At 38.3% G+C, this 18,783-nt stretch overlaps 1 protein-coding gene across 3 annotated transcripts in view; it reads right to left on the reverse strand.

Moving 5' to 3' along the window:
- Positions 1-3,320: 3,320 nt before the first annotated feature.
- LOC105924487 (major histocompatibility complex class I-related gene protein) overlaps positions 3,321-18,783 on the reverse strand; it is a 28,902-nt gene continuing 13,439 nt past the window's right edge. Inside the window, exons 1-4 of one of the 3 annotated variants that reach the window (XM_036145821.1) lie at positions 8,083-8,156; positions 4,750-5,010; positions 4,035-4,313; positions 3,321-3,798 (exon numbers count right to left, since the gene is read on the reverse strand). In XM_036145821.1, the coding sequence (XP_036001714.1) occupies positions 3,488-3,798; positions 4,035-4,313; positions 4,750-5,010; positions 8,083-8,146 (915 nt within the window). In that variant the 5' untranslated portion in view covers positions 8,147-8,156 and the 3' untranslated portion in view covers positions 3,321-3,487. Of the gene's footprint in view, positions 3,802-4,034; positions 4,314-4,749; positions 5,011-8,082; positions 8,157-18,783 lie in introns of those variants that run through there. The other 2 variants (XM_036145822.1, XM_036145823.1) reach the window with 2 other exon arrangements.

Below are 18,783 nucleotides of genomic sequence, written 5' to 3' on the forward strand. Positions count from 1 at the left end.
TAATAATAGACTACAGGAGGTCCAGGAGGACTGAACACGCTCCTCTCTACATACACAGGGAGGTAGTGGAGAGCATCAGGTTCCTGGGCATTCATTTCTCCTCAGACCTCTCCTGGACTGTGAACACCTCTCACCTGGTGAAGAAGGCCCAACAATAGCTCTTCTTCCTCAGGAAACTGAAAAGATCTGGACTTCCCACTAAACTGCTAAAGAACTTCAATAGAGCTACAATAGAGAGTGTTTTATGTATCAGCATAACTGTGAGGTATGGCAGCTGCACAGTCCAGGAGGGGAAGGACTTAGCATTGGTGGTGAGGACAGCGCAGGGGATTGTGGGATTCTGTCCGCAGGACTTGGACTCAGTCTATACTGAACGATTCCGGAAGGTGAGCGATACCAAATCCAGAACTAATAAACTCAGAAACAACGTCTTTCCAAGAGCTGTGAGGGCTATCACACCCCTGCTGAGAAGTTTGTGGTCTATCATATGTTACAATCACATTGTATTATTGTCTATTTGTACAATTTTATTCTCAGGAATATCAAATTGCACATTTCTGTAAATGAAGCCTCAAGATCACGGCACAAAAATTACATGATTACCTCAATGCTTGTGATTCATGAAGGAGGGACCAATCTACCTAACATGGCTCATGTCATTCGCTAAGGGACAGCAAATAAAATGAAAGACAAAGTAAACAATAAATACTTCAATACAAAAACATGTGGGAGAAAATTCATAATTTAACCCATGACAAAGTATTAATGAAAGAATTAGGTGAACATTAAAGCAATATATTAATCTAGATATTTGATCATTCCTGTTATGCAAAATCGAATCCAGTTGTTGTACTTAACGTCTGACAACTAGACAGATGTAATGGTATACAATCAGATCAGACCAAGTTAAACGCCACTTAGTATCAGTACATTATTTAACATCTCCAATTGTTGTATCTTCCATTTAAATCTGATCCATGTGCAATGTTCTCTTTACCGGCAAGCAAATGTTTTCTTTTAAAAGAATAGTAAAATGCACCATTTTAGCAATATATTTCAGAAATGTATAAGGTAAGTCTGTTAATGTAATTTTCTGTCTTGTAATAATAATTATTATGTATTAATTAATCAATTAATATAATAATACATAATATATATGTGTTTAAAAACAATGTGAAAATTTTTTACAGACAAGAAAAATATCAATATCATTCCCATGAGACTTAACAGCATTTGAACGCTGTTGTATAGCTTTTCAATATTCATCCATTTTAAAATATGTGTTTATTACTAACAGCTTTGTTCAACATTAATGAGCTCACATCTCTGTGTTCGTCTATTTCTGTTTCTTCAGGCTTCTGGAAGAAACTTGGTCTCCTCTGGGGGTCTAAAGTTATCCACAGCTGGAACAGTAAAAAGCATATGAATAAATGTATGAACTGAGGTACAATGGATAGAGTATTCTGAAAAAATCTGAATCAACATAAAACAAAAACACTTTTAGAAAATGCAGAACTAATAAAAACAGATCAGAGCAGTGGGTGGCTGTACTTACGAGAAGGTGGACGCTTGGCTGAAACAGACAAAAACCCAACATTAGATCTTCCCTCAAATAAATCCTTTCACTTCAGCTTTTTTACAGATAAAACCCAGTGAGCATTTTTTTTTATCAAAATACATCGAAACAAATATTTCACAGACCTCAAAGCTAAATTCAATGGATATTCAGTTCAAATGAAAAACAATTTTAAACATCTACATATAGTTTTAGCTTACATGCCTTAAAAAAGAAGATAAGAAGTTAGCCTGTCTGAAAATCAGAATCCTTTAATTAGTGTCAATTACCAGGTAAGCAACAGAATATCAATATATGGACCAATAACATATTAGGTAAGCAGAATTAGTTATTCTGGGTTTTTCTGTTATGTTTTTATTTTTACAGTTAGAAATTATCAGTTTGTCTTCTGCCTCTATGTGCTGAATAATCTCTTTGTTAAAAACTGGAAAATAGAATTAATGGTGATTAACTGACATTTTCTACTTTTATGAAAGTAAAAAGTACTTTAAAGAACTTTACTTTTATAACTGTATAACTAGATAACTGCTAATATCCAGCAAACAGCAGCCTGTATAGCTCAGATGTTTAAGGACTCTTTAGATTAAAGCTATAGTTGGTAATCCTGTTCAGAAATTTTTTGTGTTCTACTTGGTAAAATGGTCCTTTCATCCTGAAAGTAGTTAATACATTATGGATTCTGAAATTCTTCCTTGTGGCAGCTGCAGACCTGTAAACAACTCTGACCAATTGGTCTTCGCTAACTGGTCTTCAGGAAATAAATCGCCAACTCTATGGCTCAATCCGCATATCCCTAATAATAATGTCTCGCTCCTGGTTTAAGCTCCTGTTCCTTCACCTTTCATGGGGTCAACAGTCAGAATTTATCATTTCTGCAGACATTTTCTGTGATTTTCATGAGGGGGCTGTGTGAAGGATTATAGGATCCGTTAGAGCTTCTTAGCGCTGATAAAGGACGTTGGCGAGGTTCCTAGGCAAAACTAGTCGCAGGAGGAAGCATACAGGCTCCTTCCCTACCTCCTTCCTCACTGACTGCACTTTTCAGACAACATTGATCATGGCGTCCGCTGATGCACTTCCACTTTGGCTAAAGAGTCCTGACTCTATGAGGGTATTCTGATTGAGCCTACCTTTATGTTTTGCTCTGAAACCATGCATAACTTACAGCTACATATCATGTCACTGACTAATTTGTATATTATGTTTTTAAACACCTTTAATGACTACATCAAGTTTATTTTTATCAGGGCAAATGGCAATCATCAAAATACAAGAAATCAAAGATAAAATATCTGTCTCTTACTGTTCTCCATTTTGTAAAGACAGAATCCTGTCACGCATACAAGACCAAGGAGACCAAGGATAGCCACATCAACAAGGATGATCAACATGTTGTGGTTTGCTGTTGAGAAAACAAACCAGGTCAGACAGAGTCACAGGTTTGTGTCTTTTATCCCAGTTATTCTAAACACTATGACCAGATTTTAGCTTTATTCATATTTTACTTGTTCTCTTGTTGACATTTTGCTTCCATTGAACACACTCACACCTCCAATAAGCTTCAGCATTTTCTTTACAATTACTATAACTGAGTAGTTGACCAAATAATAATCCTCACTGATTTTTAAGTGTTTTAAAGCTGTTAGTAAAATTAATGCAATTAAATTAATGCAATGTTGAATAAAGTCTAACACAAACTAAAACCTAAAAATTAATAAATCTGAATGTTTTTATTGATATTAAAATGTAACTCTTTTAACTTTGGAACAGGCTAACATAACAATCCCAAAAGAAGAATTATTTCAGATCCAAGCCCTTAAACTGAATATAAATCTTAAACAACAAGCCAAGCAGACAGAACTTTGACATCAGTAGATATTTACCTATGAACACATGTGGCTGTTAACTCAATTACTTACATTCATTGCTCCGGATTCCTGGTTTCTTTAGTCTATGGACAATATCTTTATTGATTCCAGAGAGCTGAAACACACATTCATACTTGTTCCAGTCTCTTTTTGCAACATATGACAGATCGATGTCAACGCTCATCTGGAAGGTCCCATCATTGTTAGGGAGGATCTCTCCTTTGTCCACACCATCATGAACCTCCTCTCCATCTTTCCTCCAGAACATCTCTGCTCTGTTGGGGTAGAAACCTGTAGCATGGCAGCTGACTGGAGACGAGGAAGACTTCTGGAGGAAGGAGACTGATGGAAGATCTGCAGATAGAGACACAAGAAGTTTAAACTGGTTATAATGATTCATGTCTAATGGAAAGTAAATTGATTGAATTGTTTCAGAGCTTGAGACCAGCCTCAGATACACAAACAGAACTGTGTGACTTGGTCAAAAATATGGTAAAGAAATCAGTCCGTAGATGAGTGTTTGAAACTTTCCTTCTAGTAAATTAAGGTATTTATTTAATCAGTCCATATAAATAAATATGTGACTATACCTGTTCTCGTCAGAGAGCACCTCCCATAGTTGACATACTTCTTCAGCCACTCAGGACAAATCTGGTTGAGGTAGTTGTTTCTGTTCACCAGATCAGCTCTGTCATTGTTCCATTTGTTTTTAGATAGTTCAGCCTGTTGTTTTGGAGCGATCCACGTGTTCGTCTTCACATCCAGTATTACAAAGTCTTCCCCATCATAGCCATACTGGTCATAACTAGTAACCTGCCCAGTCTCATCATCCCACTCACAGCCATACATAAACTGGAGAATATGGACACCTAAAGACAAAGAATACAGAAAATTAAATTGAGATTTTGTATTTTACTCATTTAACATGTGTAATGTTTTTATTGATATACACAAAACAGTCATCTGAAAGAGAAAGACAAAAAACAACAGAAACTGATGATTTCAAAAAAACAAAAACAAATTTCTTATCATCTATAGAAACCATCACATCCATGTTTAGTCTACCTTTATACAACTCAGATGACCATAGACATTGTTTAATTTAAGGTTAACATGTGACTGCAGACGGACAGCTGGTTCAAGGTTTGTACAATCCAACAAACAGGGCTAAAAATAGAGATTTAAGTGGACTGTTAATTTCCTTTTTCTTTTTCTGTATATGTATGTTTGTACAGAGACAAGAGAAGGAGGAAAAAAAAACCTTTGATGGTCATTACTATATATGTTGGGGACATTATAGCTCACCTCCAGTCTGGTTGAAGCGCTGCTTAGCAATATCAAGATTAGTTTTGAAGGTTTGCTCAGTACCAATGGATTTCTGAGTCTCTGCCTCCCAGTACTCAGGACTTTCACTCTTAGCCATCCAGTCCTGCTTGGGAATCTCTTTTTTAACAACGCTATCATAGTAGGAGAATGGCTGATCATCAACCATCCCAACAGTCACAAACTGTGGAAAGTTGTGTAGTCCAGATGATGCCGTGTAGAAGTATTTCAATGAATGAGTAACTGTGGCAAAAGAAAAGGCTGTTATTCTCACATTAAATAAAGTCCATGCAAATATACAAAATGCACAATATTAAGTAGGCTCTAACGCTGTAATCACATTGTTTTTAATGTATTTAGGCAATTTAGAAACATTACATTCTAATCAAATATATTTAAATTTGACAAACGTCATCACCACATGTCTTCTAGTATTTATCGACCATGAAGTGAATAGCAGAGACAACAGGATTCACCTTATCTCCATGAGATCTGATTCTGCGTATAATTTGTTCATTTAACTGAAATCAACAATGGGAAAAAAAAAACAAGAAACAAATGAGTTTGTTTTTTTCCAAGATTCGTTTCAGAAAATAATAAGAAAAATGTTGTGGCCTAGGAGTTAAAGTATTGTGCTTGGGTCACAGAGGTTCTGAGTTCAACTGCCACTCTGGGTCCTTGAGCAAGACCCTTCACCCCAGACTGCTCCCTGGGTGCTGCTCAGTGGCAGTCCACTGCTCCCCAAGGGGATGTGAAATTTTCCATTTTTGCTTCGGGCAATGAGGTCACCAGGCAGCAGTTTTGAGTTTGGGATGGAAACAGAACAGTTAGTATGATGTGGCTGGATGTCTTTGTGTTGTTGTTTTTTTTTTTTTTATTTCATACAGTTTGTGCTGCTGCCAGTAACAACTGGTGGGTCTCACGCTGACATATCTGAACAATTTGACACATCCAATTTGACACATCTAAAGCGACGTAACTGATATTTAAGCATGTGTTTAACCAATTTCAAATAATTCTGTGACTAAGTCTGCAAAACATTCTAAGCCACTGAATTTTTTTTCCATTGAGCACTAGCTGTGTTGCTCCTCTGTCTTCTGTTTTGGTATTTACTTGCTGTTCATCTCAACTTTGAGCAGATACAATCGCGCTCTGCCTCACATTACCACTCATTGGGCTTGTTATTTTCAGGGCAGAGGTGGTGCGGTCAGAGTAGGTACTACCTGGAGGGGGCACCTAATGACCACCCCCAACTAGACCCCATCATGGCCACTCATTTTCCAGGACAAGGAGGCACTGCTGCTCAAATAAAAAAATAAATAAAAAAACCTTTAAGAACAACAAAAAAAAAAGTTTCATATTAGAGCCTGCAATTTGCGTCCAATTCGCTGGCCAAAGAGTATGCGTGGTTCTCCATTTCAACAGAAAATGGCAAATAGAATGATTCATGGTCGTCTTTACTTGTTTTCTACTCCTCCACTGAAGGCACACCCTCATATAGAAGACAGATCGGGAAAACACGTGAGGCTGGCAATAGCGAAATCAGATATAGCGGCCCAACATGGTGTCTCCCAGTGGGTGCACTGACATCTATGTATTTAAGTTATGAGAGCGTTTCATTTTTGATGTGAGGTTATTAGATTTTGCCAGCATCAGTATTTATAAAAGCAATACTTGATTTTTGCTACTTAAAACCCAAATTAGTTACACACTGTCCCTTTGAAGATATAATTATTTTTTCCTTTTTTGGAGCAGGAGATATTGAGCTTTTAATATTTTAGCAGCCCAAAATGGAGTGGCCACTAGTGCAAGGATTCATGAGACTGCTTTGTGGCATTAAAGTTTTAAATTGCATTGTTTACAGTTAATCCAGTCATTTGTTATGTGAACACAGATTTTCCCCATTCTTTTTGGATATTTAGCAGTGTGGCCAGGCCCACAACACTTTGCACAAGATTGCAGTTACAATTAATGCAGCAGTTTGACCAAGAACGTAATATTGGATTTGCAACTAAAGACTTGAGTGTCGGTCTACTGGCTTCTTGGGATAGCTGCATTAAATAGAAATAAAACAAATCCTAATGTGGAATTTAACTCAAACCTCAATGGCCAAAAACAACATGTTATGTTTCAAAGCATAATATTAAATCACTGTCTGTTTCAGGTCTTTTAATATTATTTTTAATGAGAAAAAACACCAGAATATTATGGAAAAAAAATTCAAATAAAAATTAAATGTTTGAATAAAAAGAAAACAACTTTGTCTGCTTTTTTAATAACACAAGTGGCTTTTTTTTTTTTTACAAAGGAGGCTGATATGAAAGGGGGTTTGAGAGAGGGAGTAAGACTTGCTGTATAATATACAGTATAAGAACACTATATGCCACCTAAACAACTGCTATATTTTGTTTAGACTAATTAGTATTCCACATAATAATAGTGCTATTTATTTCACAATAAATTTATTTGCAGTCTGTTGAATGTATGATTTTGCTGTTTTATGATGCAAACAGAATATCTTAGATAAAAAAAAGTTTGGGGTTTATCTCTGCACATTTCTATATCTTCAAAAGAAAATACAGGATTAATCTAGACAACAGACATATTTTGAATATATTCGGTTTAATAGGCCCGCTGGTAATTTCAAATGCAAACTTTTTCAAAGTGGGAAAAAGTCATTCATCAGATCCAGTGATGCTTTAAAGATAAACAAACACCATATAATGTGTGTTGTGCTTATAAAATTTGTATAAATGTAGCAAATAATGCTGCCTTTTCTTTTTAGACAGGCAAAACGCGTCCTGATGCTCAAATCAAGCATCAAAAAATAGGAGCATGCATATTGCGTAAGACCAATGAAACTTTGGACCATTAGTGTCCCTACCAAAGTTCATATCAAACCTACGCCGTTGATTCCATGCTACATTCTTTATAGTATGGGTTGGTACAGTTCAGCCAGTTGAATAGCAAGGTATGTTTCTGTATCGTGTTTTAAACCCGTGCCCCATGTGCCCTCTTTTTACTTTGAGCACCTGCCCCTCCAACTGTCTCTGCACGGCCCTGCTTGCGGGAAATGACCACAAGCCAAAATCTAAGGACTCCGTACATGAGTCGTGCCGACTACCCCTGTACCATCGGAGCAACCCAAATTTCGTCCGTTTTGTTTAATTTTAGACAACTTTTTTTTAAATGAGTGAGTGATATATTAACTCTCAGGGTTCAACACCATGAACTGTCATCAAACAAACTTCAACGAACGGACACAGAGTTGTAATAACGCTGATATTAGGATCTTTAACCTTTTTTTCAACTCACCTGACGTGGCAGCTGGTATTCCCAGTAAAATCGTTACAAAAATCAAAGCCGTCACTTTTGCCATGTCGCTTTCATGTGGTCCCCTAACGGTTTGTTCTGTGTGATGAGACTGAAAAAGCAAGCAAGCAGAAGTACACACCTGTCTACCTGGAGTTCAGCTTTCATCTGAGCCAATGAGAGCGTTCTGCCGAGAGACGTCACCTAAAACTGGGTTAAAATTCATTCGAGAGGTGCAATAACGAAAGTGAAAGTAAATGTAGTTTATTCTTTGCCATCAGATCTAATCATACACAAACTTGTGTGACTTTGCTGTAAGAAATACCTAACAATTCTGACTTCTGTTTTGTATTATTTTCCTGTGGCTTAAGTTAAATTCAAATTAAGTAAATATATAGATGATAAGAAGTTTTGCTTCTTTTCAAAAAACTATTTCGAAAAACTTTATTTACTCTCATTCCTTTTCTATTCTAGTATCTGTGTGTAGTGTCATTGGGGTACTGTTCAACTGACACCATAATTATGATACAAAACATATTGTAAATATATTAGAATCTATTAATATATTTACTTAACATTATAATAATCAATCAATAATAATAATTTCTGCACAAAAACAGCACTAGACTATTTATAAGAATGTAAAAAAAACAGCAGATATATAAGCAACTTATTGAGTTTGTTGGGAGTAGTGATGTTAATAAAGTCAGACCCGGGTGCAAAAAGAAATTAAAAGGGGGGCATTCCGTTTTTTCACAGGGACAAACTTTTTCAGCAATCTAATCTAAAGAAAACTAACAAAAACAATAGTGTAGTGCTGTGTTTATTCAAATAACTCAAATGTGAATTGTAAATAAGTGTAATCATAATCACTGATGTTAGACTGAACATTGACTGAAGTAAACATTCATACATACAGCTAGGGAGCACAGGGATCAAAACAAAGCATGTTACAATTCTGCGCACAAGTAATCCCTGTGTGTGTGTGTTAAAGGCATACTATGCAACATTTTTCAGTTAATTAATATGTTCCATACCGTTTTGGATGATTAAATGAGTCATTTCAGGTTGAACTAAGGTTTTCTCGGCCGCCCTGGTGGTCTGTGGGGGAAATACCGCACTTGCAATTGCAGGAGCAGTCGGCCCGCATTCACAGGCTCAGTAGTCTCGTGTGCATCGCGAGAGTCGGTCTTGCTTTACGGCGAGAACTGCTACACGCCCCCAGTGAAAGGTGTGCTCGTTGGTAGTGCAGTGGCGATATTTGTGCAGTTATCATGGCGGAACCAGCGAGAAAACAGAGAAAGCCCATGTTGGAGCAGGCAAGAAAGAGGAAAAGGGTTCTGGACAGAGAGAGGAGTCGTACACGGGTGAACATAGAAGGCTGCAAGGCTGACGCGGACCTCGCGTTTCTGCTGATGCGATTGTAAGTAACATTGTAGGGTTTCCCTCACGCTACCGCCTCGCCGACATTCCAAAAAAATAATAATAAAAAAATAAAACTAACTCGATATGCGCGCCGCTCCGCTCAGCCGGTCAGCGGTGCAAAGTTTGTCTCACCCCCCCCCCGCCGGTCGTCCCAAATTCCTAGGGGAAACACTGCATTGGAATGGTTTCTCTCTCTCTCTGTGTGCATGTTCATACCTTCACTGTGTTATTCATTGTTTGTACTGCCGTTTTTTTCCACTTTTCGTTGCGTTCGCCTGTCTGCTAAGCTCAAAACAACCGCGCCTGGCTTGACTGAGAACCCAGAACAGCTGAGCATCTTTACGACAGTGCACTTTTACTTTCGCCCTCTGGGGGGAGCCTCGCTGGAAAATCAACCCCAGTTGCATAGTATGGCTTTAACTAGGCTTTTCCAAGTCCGTGTTACTATTTAACAGAGTAACAGAAAGAGGAGGACAAACAGTGTAGTTCAGCTTTGTAGTAAAATGATGTGCATTATTCTGTTTCCTAAGTTATATTTGTTTAAAAAGCAACTCCTTAAATGTTTACGATTTTTTTTTTTTTTTTTTTTAAACTGATTGCTTAGTATGCCACATAACCGGAAGTGTATATTTACTGTTGGATAACTTCTAACAAGTGGGCTAAATAAAACAAGTTAAGGATAAAAATGTGCGCTAACTTACCGGCAGCAGTGCTGTGTATTTCCATGAGAAGCAAAAAGATAAATATTAACATTTTGGTCCATCAGAACACCCTTCAGCTTCGGAGGGTGTTCGTCAACAGACTTCAGCTCCAGAAAAAATTCTTCTTCTTTAAAAAATAGATGCATTTCCGCCGGTGTGTGAACCAGAATGACCCCCAGGACTTAAATTCTGTTAAACAATTATGTTATTTTTAGATAGCGAAATATTATCCTGTAAATGTTACTTTCTAAATCTTTTCTACATAATTCAAATAAATTTGATTTAACTTTTACTTTACTTAAATGTAGAATTAATTGCTGTCTCTCCTCCTCATATTTATTACAGTACAGCATGAAACATTCAATTGCTTCATCTACTCCACAGTATTCACATTTACCATTCTTATGTTTCCCTAAAATAAACAAAGTACTATTTAATCCAGTATGCCTTTTCCTTTCTTCCATTCTTTTTGCCATTTATCCTTCATTTTCTGTTTAATTAACATTTTAACTTCCGATTTACTAAAATCAATAGTTAAATCCACTGTTAAATTTCTAACAGCTTCCTTTGCTGCCCTATCTGTTCATTTCCTTTAACTCCATAATGCACTGATATCCATACAAAATTTTAATTCTATATAGTGTCTGTTGAATTTCTATTAAAATATCTGGCCTGCTTTCTGAATGATTATACTGCACACTAATTAAGGATGAACTACATCCTGAACATATGACTGATCTTAATGGCTTAACTTCCTAAACCCATTAAATAACTCAAACTTAAAATCATCTCTTCTGTGTAAACTGAAAGTCCATCACTTATTCCTTTCCTAATTTTAACTTTGAATTCTGATACTATAAAAGCTACTCCTATTTGCATCTGTATACATTTTTTACATAACTATACTATTTATTAATATAATCCTGTACTATGTCTGAATTTAGAATGAATTGCTTATCCTTTCTCCTTTTCAACAAAGTCAAATTTACACTAACATCTGGAATTATCCAAGACTGTATTACTGATAATGGTACTGTTTGGCCTATACTAATCTAATCTATTTTGAATTCTGTTATTTTCTTCTTCATAGTGACTCCTTATCAGGCCTGAGAGCTTTAGCTACCAACTGGTCTCCAGCTTCACTCTGATCTTCATCTAGTCTCTGGGGTTCTGTGAGCTTCTCTCCCACTTTAAATTCTCCATCATCATCGTGGACCATAAGAAACGCATCATCACATGGTTACATGACTACAGCCGTGTAGCCCTGACGTCTGTGGTCATGAAATATTTTGAGCAACTGGTGATAAAGCATCTGAAGGGGATCACATGACACCTCCTGTAGTTTGCTTACTGGGACAAACAGGTCAGGAGATGATGCAGTCATCCTGCACCACCTCAGCCACCGTAAGGAACGTATGCCAGGATCCTGTTTGCATACTTCAGCTTAGCTTTCAACTCCATCAGCCCAGAAATCCACACCAGAAACTCAGCCAGCTTACAGAGCAGAGAGGATCATCAGGGCTGACCTTTTCTCCATCTAGGACTTTTACAGGTTTAAGTTCAGGAACATTTCTGCAGACAAACTGTTTAGACTTTAACCTTCAAGCGTTTTATTTAAAAAAAAACCTAAAATGATTAACTTAAACATTAATATGTCTGCAGTGAGAATAAGCAACTGAAGCAAATATCAGCTGCACATATCTACCTTGAGATGGTTAAAAAACCCTCAAGTTCAGTCTAACAAAATGGTCTAGAATAAGATATTCCTTACAATAGGTCAGACTGAACATTTTAAACCTTAACTAATTGATGTTGTTTTATACCAGCATCAACAGGCAACATTTAGAGTTTAGCCATTAGGGATGTACGATTTCCCCACAAATCAAAATTACGATGTATATATTTCAACCATAATTGCAAATTAATTTTGACTTTTCTCAGAATTCACCACAAGCAACAAAAAAGGCCAGTAGATGAAGATGTTTGTAAACAAGGATTATTTAAACCAAGAAATTTAACAGTTTTTGTTAATCCGAATATTAATATTCAACAGAATAGCTTTTAATTGAGTTTGAAATCAATCCTTGTTGAACATAAAGTGCAACCAACAAACCAGTTTACGTATGTAGATGTGTGTAACAGCTACTTAATGCTGTAGTGAGATTCCTGAAAGTTTCTGGTAAAAAGATATTGATTATATAAACTCTAAAACAAATATGATTAGATTATTGTTAATTATTATCAGTGTTGTATAGTAACAAAGTAAAAATACTTCACTACTGTACTTAAGTATATTTTGGAGTACTTTATACTTTCCTTGAGTATACATTTTTTTGATAACTTTCACTTTACTATATTTCCAAACTTAATTGCATACTTTTACTCCAATACATTTTCAATGTTTCGTTTGGTAACCGTTACAAGAGTACATCTATTTTTACAGTAATTTTCATACTTGAGTACAAGACATTTCAGATACTTTAAGACTTTTACTCAAGTAACATTTCAGTCAGTGACTTGGACTTTTACCAAAGTCATATTTTGGAGAGGTACTTATACTTTTACTTGAGTCCGAGATTTCAGTACTTTATACAACACTGATTATTATTGTCCCCTTTGTTTTGTGGCAGATCGCCGGGATCCAGAGGAGAATGATGAGCTGGGAGAACCGTTCCTGTTCCTTTTTACTTTGCAGAAAGATCATGAGGCTTTTTGCCAACAAAATAGGGACAACAGCCAAATGCAGGTGTTTCCTGCCTTTGACCCCTAACCCCTACAAATGTCATAGTCTGTGTCTTTTGTTCCCTGTGTCCCTGAGTACAGGACACTGTTCCCTGTCAGTGTCCTGTACTCTTTCTTGTGTTTCGTCTTGTGTTTAACCTCTTCTCCATGACTGGTGGTCCTGTGTTCCTCCTGTTATCTGAGTTCAGTTTGGCTGTAAAAATAGTTTATTGGGAGAGCTCTGGTATTATCATATACAGTAGGTTTCTATAGAGAGGTGTGTTATTGTGTCTGTTCTTGGGAAAAGAGATAGATAGATAGATAGATAGATAGATAGATAGATAGATAGATAGATAGATAGATTCTCAATCAAAGGCTTAAACAGGGGTGGAATAACCTAAACTTTTCACATGAGGGAGACACAACATAACAGAAGAACAATAAACCAAAAATATAAACACAAAAACTAACATAAGGAAATAAAGCAAAATTATTTTTAACTTAGCACAAATAAGTGAATACTTCAGTCTTTTGGAGTAGTGGTAAAAACCCTCCAGCTGATTTGTTTTTGCAGAACCTCAAAGAAAAGAACAAGTGTAAGTGTAAACCAGTCAGACAGAGAGATATTAACTAAAGTGTGCATCCATTAGAAAATATATGTCAAAATAAAATAACTTGAGCTTCATTTATGTATAGTGTCATCTGGAACCAGTAAATGTAAATGATGAAAAACAACACTAACCCTTGGTGGTGGGAGAAGCATCCACCACAGAGTTTAACAAACAGGGTGTTGGTTTGAGCTGAAATGAAGCTCAAGAGGCAAGATCTTTGATACAAGTTTTATTTTCCACATCTCCAAAATACATTTACAAATAACGATGTGCGTCATGAAGACATAACACCTCATACCTTTCAAACTAATCCATTAAAATATATTTACAATAAAAATATTCATGTTAGGTGAATGAGTTTCACTAAATTGTCCTTAAGCATGAGTGTGGGTAGACCCAGCAGTGTCCAGGTCCAGTCCTCCAGAGATTCTGTCCTGCAGCTTCTCCAACACGCCTGAAGCAAACGGCTGAGTTCCCTCATCAGCATCCAGTCCTTCAGCTCTGCAGAGGACTGGAAACGAGACTTTCACCTGAATCAGGTGAACTGGAGGGATGCATCTAAAAGCTGCAGGATAGTAGCTCTGGAAGACTGGAGATAGGCACAGATGATATAAACAATGATTATCATTTCGTGAATCGTTTTCCAGCAAAACATGTTTTAGACTGTATGTTTTAAGTTTTACCATACTGGTTTTAAACCTCAAACTTTTCAAACTGTTGGCTCTGAAACTTCAGTTGGTTTTACCTAAATAAATAAAAAAAAGTAACATAAATTGAGCGCTGTTCTGAAACTCTTGCAGACACACATAACATTTTAATGGAAGGGTCAAAAAATACTGAATGGTTTTGATGTTTCCCAGATCTTGGTGTCCAGAATCCTCATTAGTTAGTTCTCTTTTTCCTATTGAGAATTTTAAATAAGCAGAAATATTATTTATACAATGTTTCAATATTCATACAATATTTACATAATGTATAAAAGGCACTGACACAAAGACAAGTTATAAGAATGAGACTTTACCTTTGTAGTAATGGTTCATCTGATGAGTTAGGGCCTTGGCTAACGTCTGATTTGTTATAATTTAAAGATGAAATTTCTGGGGACGGTGTCTCGGTGTCTCGAATAGCTAGAAGAAGAAAAAAAAATCCTAGTAAAATATAGTTTTGATTTTCAGGGAAAAAAAGCATTTTTGAAAGTTTTATTTCACTCAGACAATGCTCAACATTTTATTGACCTTTTCAAGAGAAAGATGCATGATACCATGTTGTGGCAAAAATGTTAATTTCTACCTGTAGTCTCTGGGCATGTTGATGTTAGTTAAATATAATTTGTGAACTGATGATAAACTAGTGCAAAACCGAATTACATTTATTTATATTCTATACCAGGGGTGTCCAAACTGCGGCCCACGGTCCAGTTTTTATTAGCTGTGATGGAAGAGTCTAATGTCCGTCGGCACAATGAGACTAAACATCAGAGCTACACATCGTACACCAGTGCCCAACGATCACAGAAAGTCTGCCTGCAAGCTCAACAGCAGGTTGTTGTTTTTTTTCCTGCTACCAAAATACAGTAAAACGCCACAACAGCGAGTTATGAAGTCACTAAACTTATTGCCAAGCACGACAATCCGTTTTCAGATGGGGATTTCATAAAGCAGAGCCTCATCAAAGTCACAAAAATAATGTGGCCGGGAAAAGCACCGGATTTCAACAATGAGAGCGTATCCAGAAATACAGCTGTGCGGAGAATTGAGGACCTTTCAGCAAACTTGAAACTTCAGCTCAGAGACAAGGCTTGTGCTTCTGATTTTTACTCTATAGCAGTGATGAGAGCACAGATGCCACAGACACAGAGCTACTGTTCGCTTTTTGAGGGGAGTAGATGATAATTTTTGCTGTAGGGAGGAGCTGCTTGATATGATGAGCCTAAAAGGCACAGCGACAGGAAAAGCTACTTTTGAAGCTGTGTCTGTCATGCTTGGCTTGATGTGTTTCGCCCACATGCAGAAAACACTCTGGAAAACAGGTAGATTAAAAAAAGGTTTATTTAACTAGGATCACGGAAAGAGTACAGTCTGAGCTGAGTTGAATCGGGACGGGAACCGAGTGGACGCAGGACCGGACCAATCTGGGAAAATGGGAGAAGAATTAACAACTGGAGGGGACGAGGGGAATGTGCTGCTGGACGTAAGCTTACCACTGGGTTTGGAGGCCAGACCGGGGAGGAGGAGGTGTGGTCTCAGCGCTTGTTTGGTGGTGGGGCCACAGGTGTCCGAGAGACCAGAGAGCGGAGGCAAAAGTGGGTCCGAGCAGCACCGGGATGTCCAGGTGTCCAGAGCAGCGGGAGTCACCAGTAGATGTCCGGAGGAAGCAGAATCTGGGAATGAGGAACTGACTCAAGAGGCACCCAGAGGAGCTGACACGAGAGAAGTACTTGGAGGTGTTTGACACAGGAGGAGGTCTTCGGGACGAACAGAGGAACCTGGGGAACACAGAGGTAAGAGCGTTTTAGTTTCTTGCTTGAGGTCACGGAGCTAGAGGCCACGACTGGTTGCATACCACGACGGTAACACTCTGGCATCTTCCCGCTGTCTGTGAGCTGCTTAAATGGAGCGGTCCAGTGCTGCTCAACCATCCGCAGGTGTGTGGGCTCCGCCCACTGGCCAACACGAACACCTGTGGAAAAAAGCAAGGGCAGCAGAACCGGTAGCAAGCTACACAGCCCTGCTGACTGAGTCCTGACAGTGTCAGAGGCAGCTGAAAAGATGGAGCTTAAATGGGACAAGCTCTGTGGAGCAACAACGGATGGAGCTCCGGCCATGACGGGCGAGCCCAAAGGAACGACATGGTTGGTGTTCACCAAGGTAAAAGAGAGCGGAGGTGAGGCTGTTAGGATGTATAATCCACCAAGAAGCACTGAGTGCCAAGACTGTCCAGCTGGACCATGTGATGAACACTGATGGAAAAACTGTCACCATAACTGGAGCTAGAGGACTGTAGCACGGAGAATTTCAGGCTTTCCTGTCTGATGTGGATGCTGAATACGGGGATGTACTCTACCACTGATGTGCACTGGCTCAGCCGCGGCTCTGTGCTGCAGCGCTCTGATTGGCTGAGATCAGAAATGGAGCAGGTTTTAAAAGAGAAGGGTTGACCTCTTCATGAACTAAGTGACCCTCTGTGGCTGGCAGACCTGGCATCTTTAGTTGATCTTACGCATCATCTGAATACACTGAACAAGAAGCTACAAGGCAGAGAACAGCTGGTGTCACACCTGTATGCACACCTGAAAGCCTTCTGGGTAAAGCTCCGCCTCTTTGAGACACAACTACGAGGCTTTAATGCTGCACACTTCCCTGCTCTGTCTGAAATCACGTCTGCTTCTCCAAAGGCCGACCTTTCTGCTAAAAAAAGAAATATGTGTCTGTGATTGCATCTCTGGTGACAGAACCCAACCAGCGTCTCCAAGACTTTTCTGTCATTGAAAAACAAATCCAGCTGTTCTCCACCTCCTTCCTGGTGGATGCAGAAGGAGTGGAAGAGAGTCTGCAGTTAGAACTGATTGAAATGCAATGTGATGATTCTCTGCAGAGTCAACATCAGCTTCTCTCCCTCCCTGAATTCTTGCAGAGTTTGAATAATGCCAAGTTTCCTCTGATGAGACGCCACGCAGAAACAATGATGAACCTGTTGGGCTCAACATCCAGATGTGAATTAACATTTTCTCTGTTAAATCAGAACAGAAGCAGAGTGAGAAGCAGAATGACTGACAGCATCTCTGTGAAGTCCTTCGTGTCTCAACCACCAAACTTTCTCCTTCAATCAAAGGACAGCATCACTGCTCCCACTGAGTGCAATGTTCTTCACATTATAGCTGACTTAGAAATATACACAGCATTCATGTGTCAATATGTCACCTGAAGGGTGTGGCCCTTTGTTTAGTTTTCTGGATTTGCCCCTCACTAAAAAAAAAAAAAAAAGTTTGGACACCCCTGTTCTATACACATCAAAATAAATCATGAGTCGCATCTCACATCACTATTATGATGCCATTTTGGTAAAAAAAAAAAAAAAAAGCCATCAGACAGGTTCACACTTATTACTGGATCTGTTAGTAATTAAAGAAAATCTCTGGTCCTGAATCCCTGAATGGTTGTCTGTGGTTGTTCAGGGGGAGAAATGCACATAATATCAATTTAACTCTCTCAACCAAAGACTATTTAACAAATATCAAACAGTATTGAAGCTGTTCGGGGACATTTTGTGTAGCGTTGTTGCTGCTTCAACAAACACCTCATTCCTGTCCTCTTTAGGCCGTGCACACTTTCAACACTGTCTCCTTATATTTCCCCTCCTATCCTCATTTGTGTTGTCAAAGTCTAGTAATAAGATTTGAAAAATCTTGATTCCATCTTTCTGGTGTGGTTCAGCTACAGCAACAAATCTACAGTCCTGTAACTCCTATTGTGACGTGTCACAGCTCTTATAATCAATATTCTGTATTACAGTATCCAGTAATCAGTAACAATTGACAGGATATCAGAATCTATACCTACTGTTACCTCAGTACATTTAGAGTATCTGGGAACACCTTTAGCAGTTTGACTGTAGTGGCTCCTCTTCAGATAAAGCTAAATAAATATTACTTAGTGATGTTGAGAACAGAGTTATTCTGAATTGGCATTTCTGTCCTATTTTATACACATTTAACTAGGGATGGGAATCGAAAACCAGTTCCTGTTCAGAACCGGTTCCATGTGTTCCAGTTCCGTGGCACCGTTTGTCAGCTCGCTTAACGATTCTCTTTTCAATTCCGTCGTGCTGCGGCTCTGAGCAGCACAACGTTAGCACAATGTTTTTTTTACGCAAGTTACGCACACAGCATTCAGTAAGCACGTGTGCGTAACTTACGCACGACGTGACCAGGCTTAAAGCAAAACAAACAAAAGTGGCGCCCCATCGGGGAAAGCAGTCGAAAGTTTAGCTTCATTTTAAGGAAGAGAAAGATGGCAACGAGGCGCTTTGCAATCATTGCAAAGTGGCATTTATATCCGCGGGAGGAAATAGATCCAACAGGCAGAAAGTCCTGCGCACACAAAACACGGCGTAAAATTTTAACGAATGCCGTGTTTTTGATTCTTACCGGACAGAAGCTAAAGTTACGACCAGCATGGAAGGCAGCTGGTGGTAAGTAGCTAGTTTTACATTACTGGCTGTGCTTAATGTGGTTCCTAGTAAATCAT

Source organism: Fundulus heteroclitus, chromosome 13 (genome assembly GCF_011125445.2).
Source record: "Fundulus heteroclitus isolate FHET01 chromosome 13, MU-UCD_Fhet_4.1, whole genome shotgun sequence".
Classification (NCBI taxonomy): Eukaryota; Metazoa; Chordata; class Actinopteri; order Cyprinodontiformes; family Fundulidae; genus Fundulus; species Fundulus heteroclitus.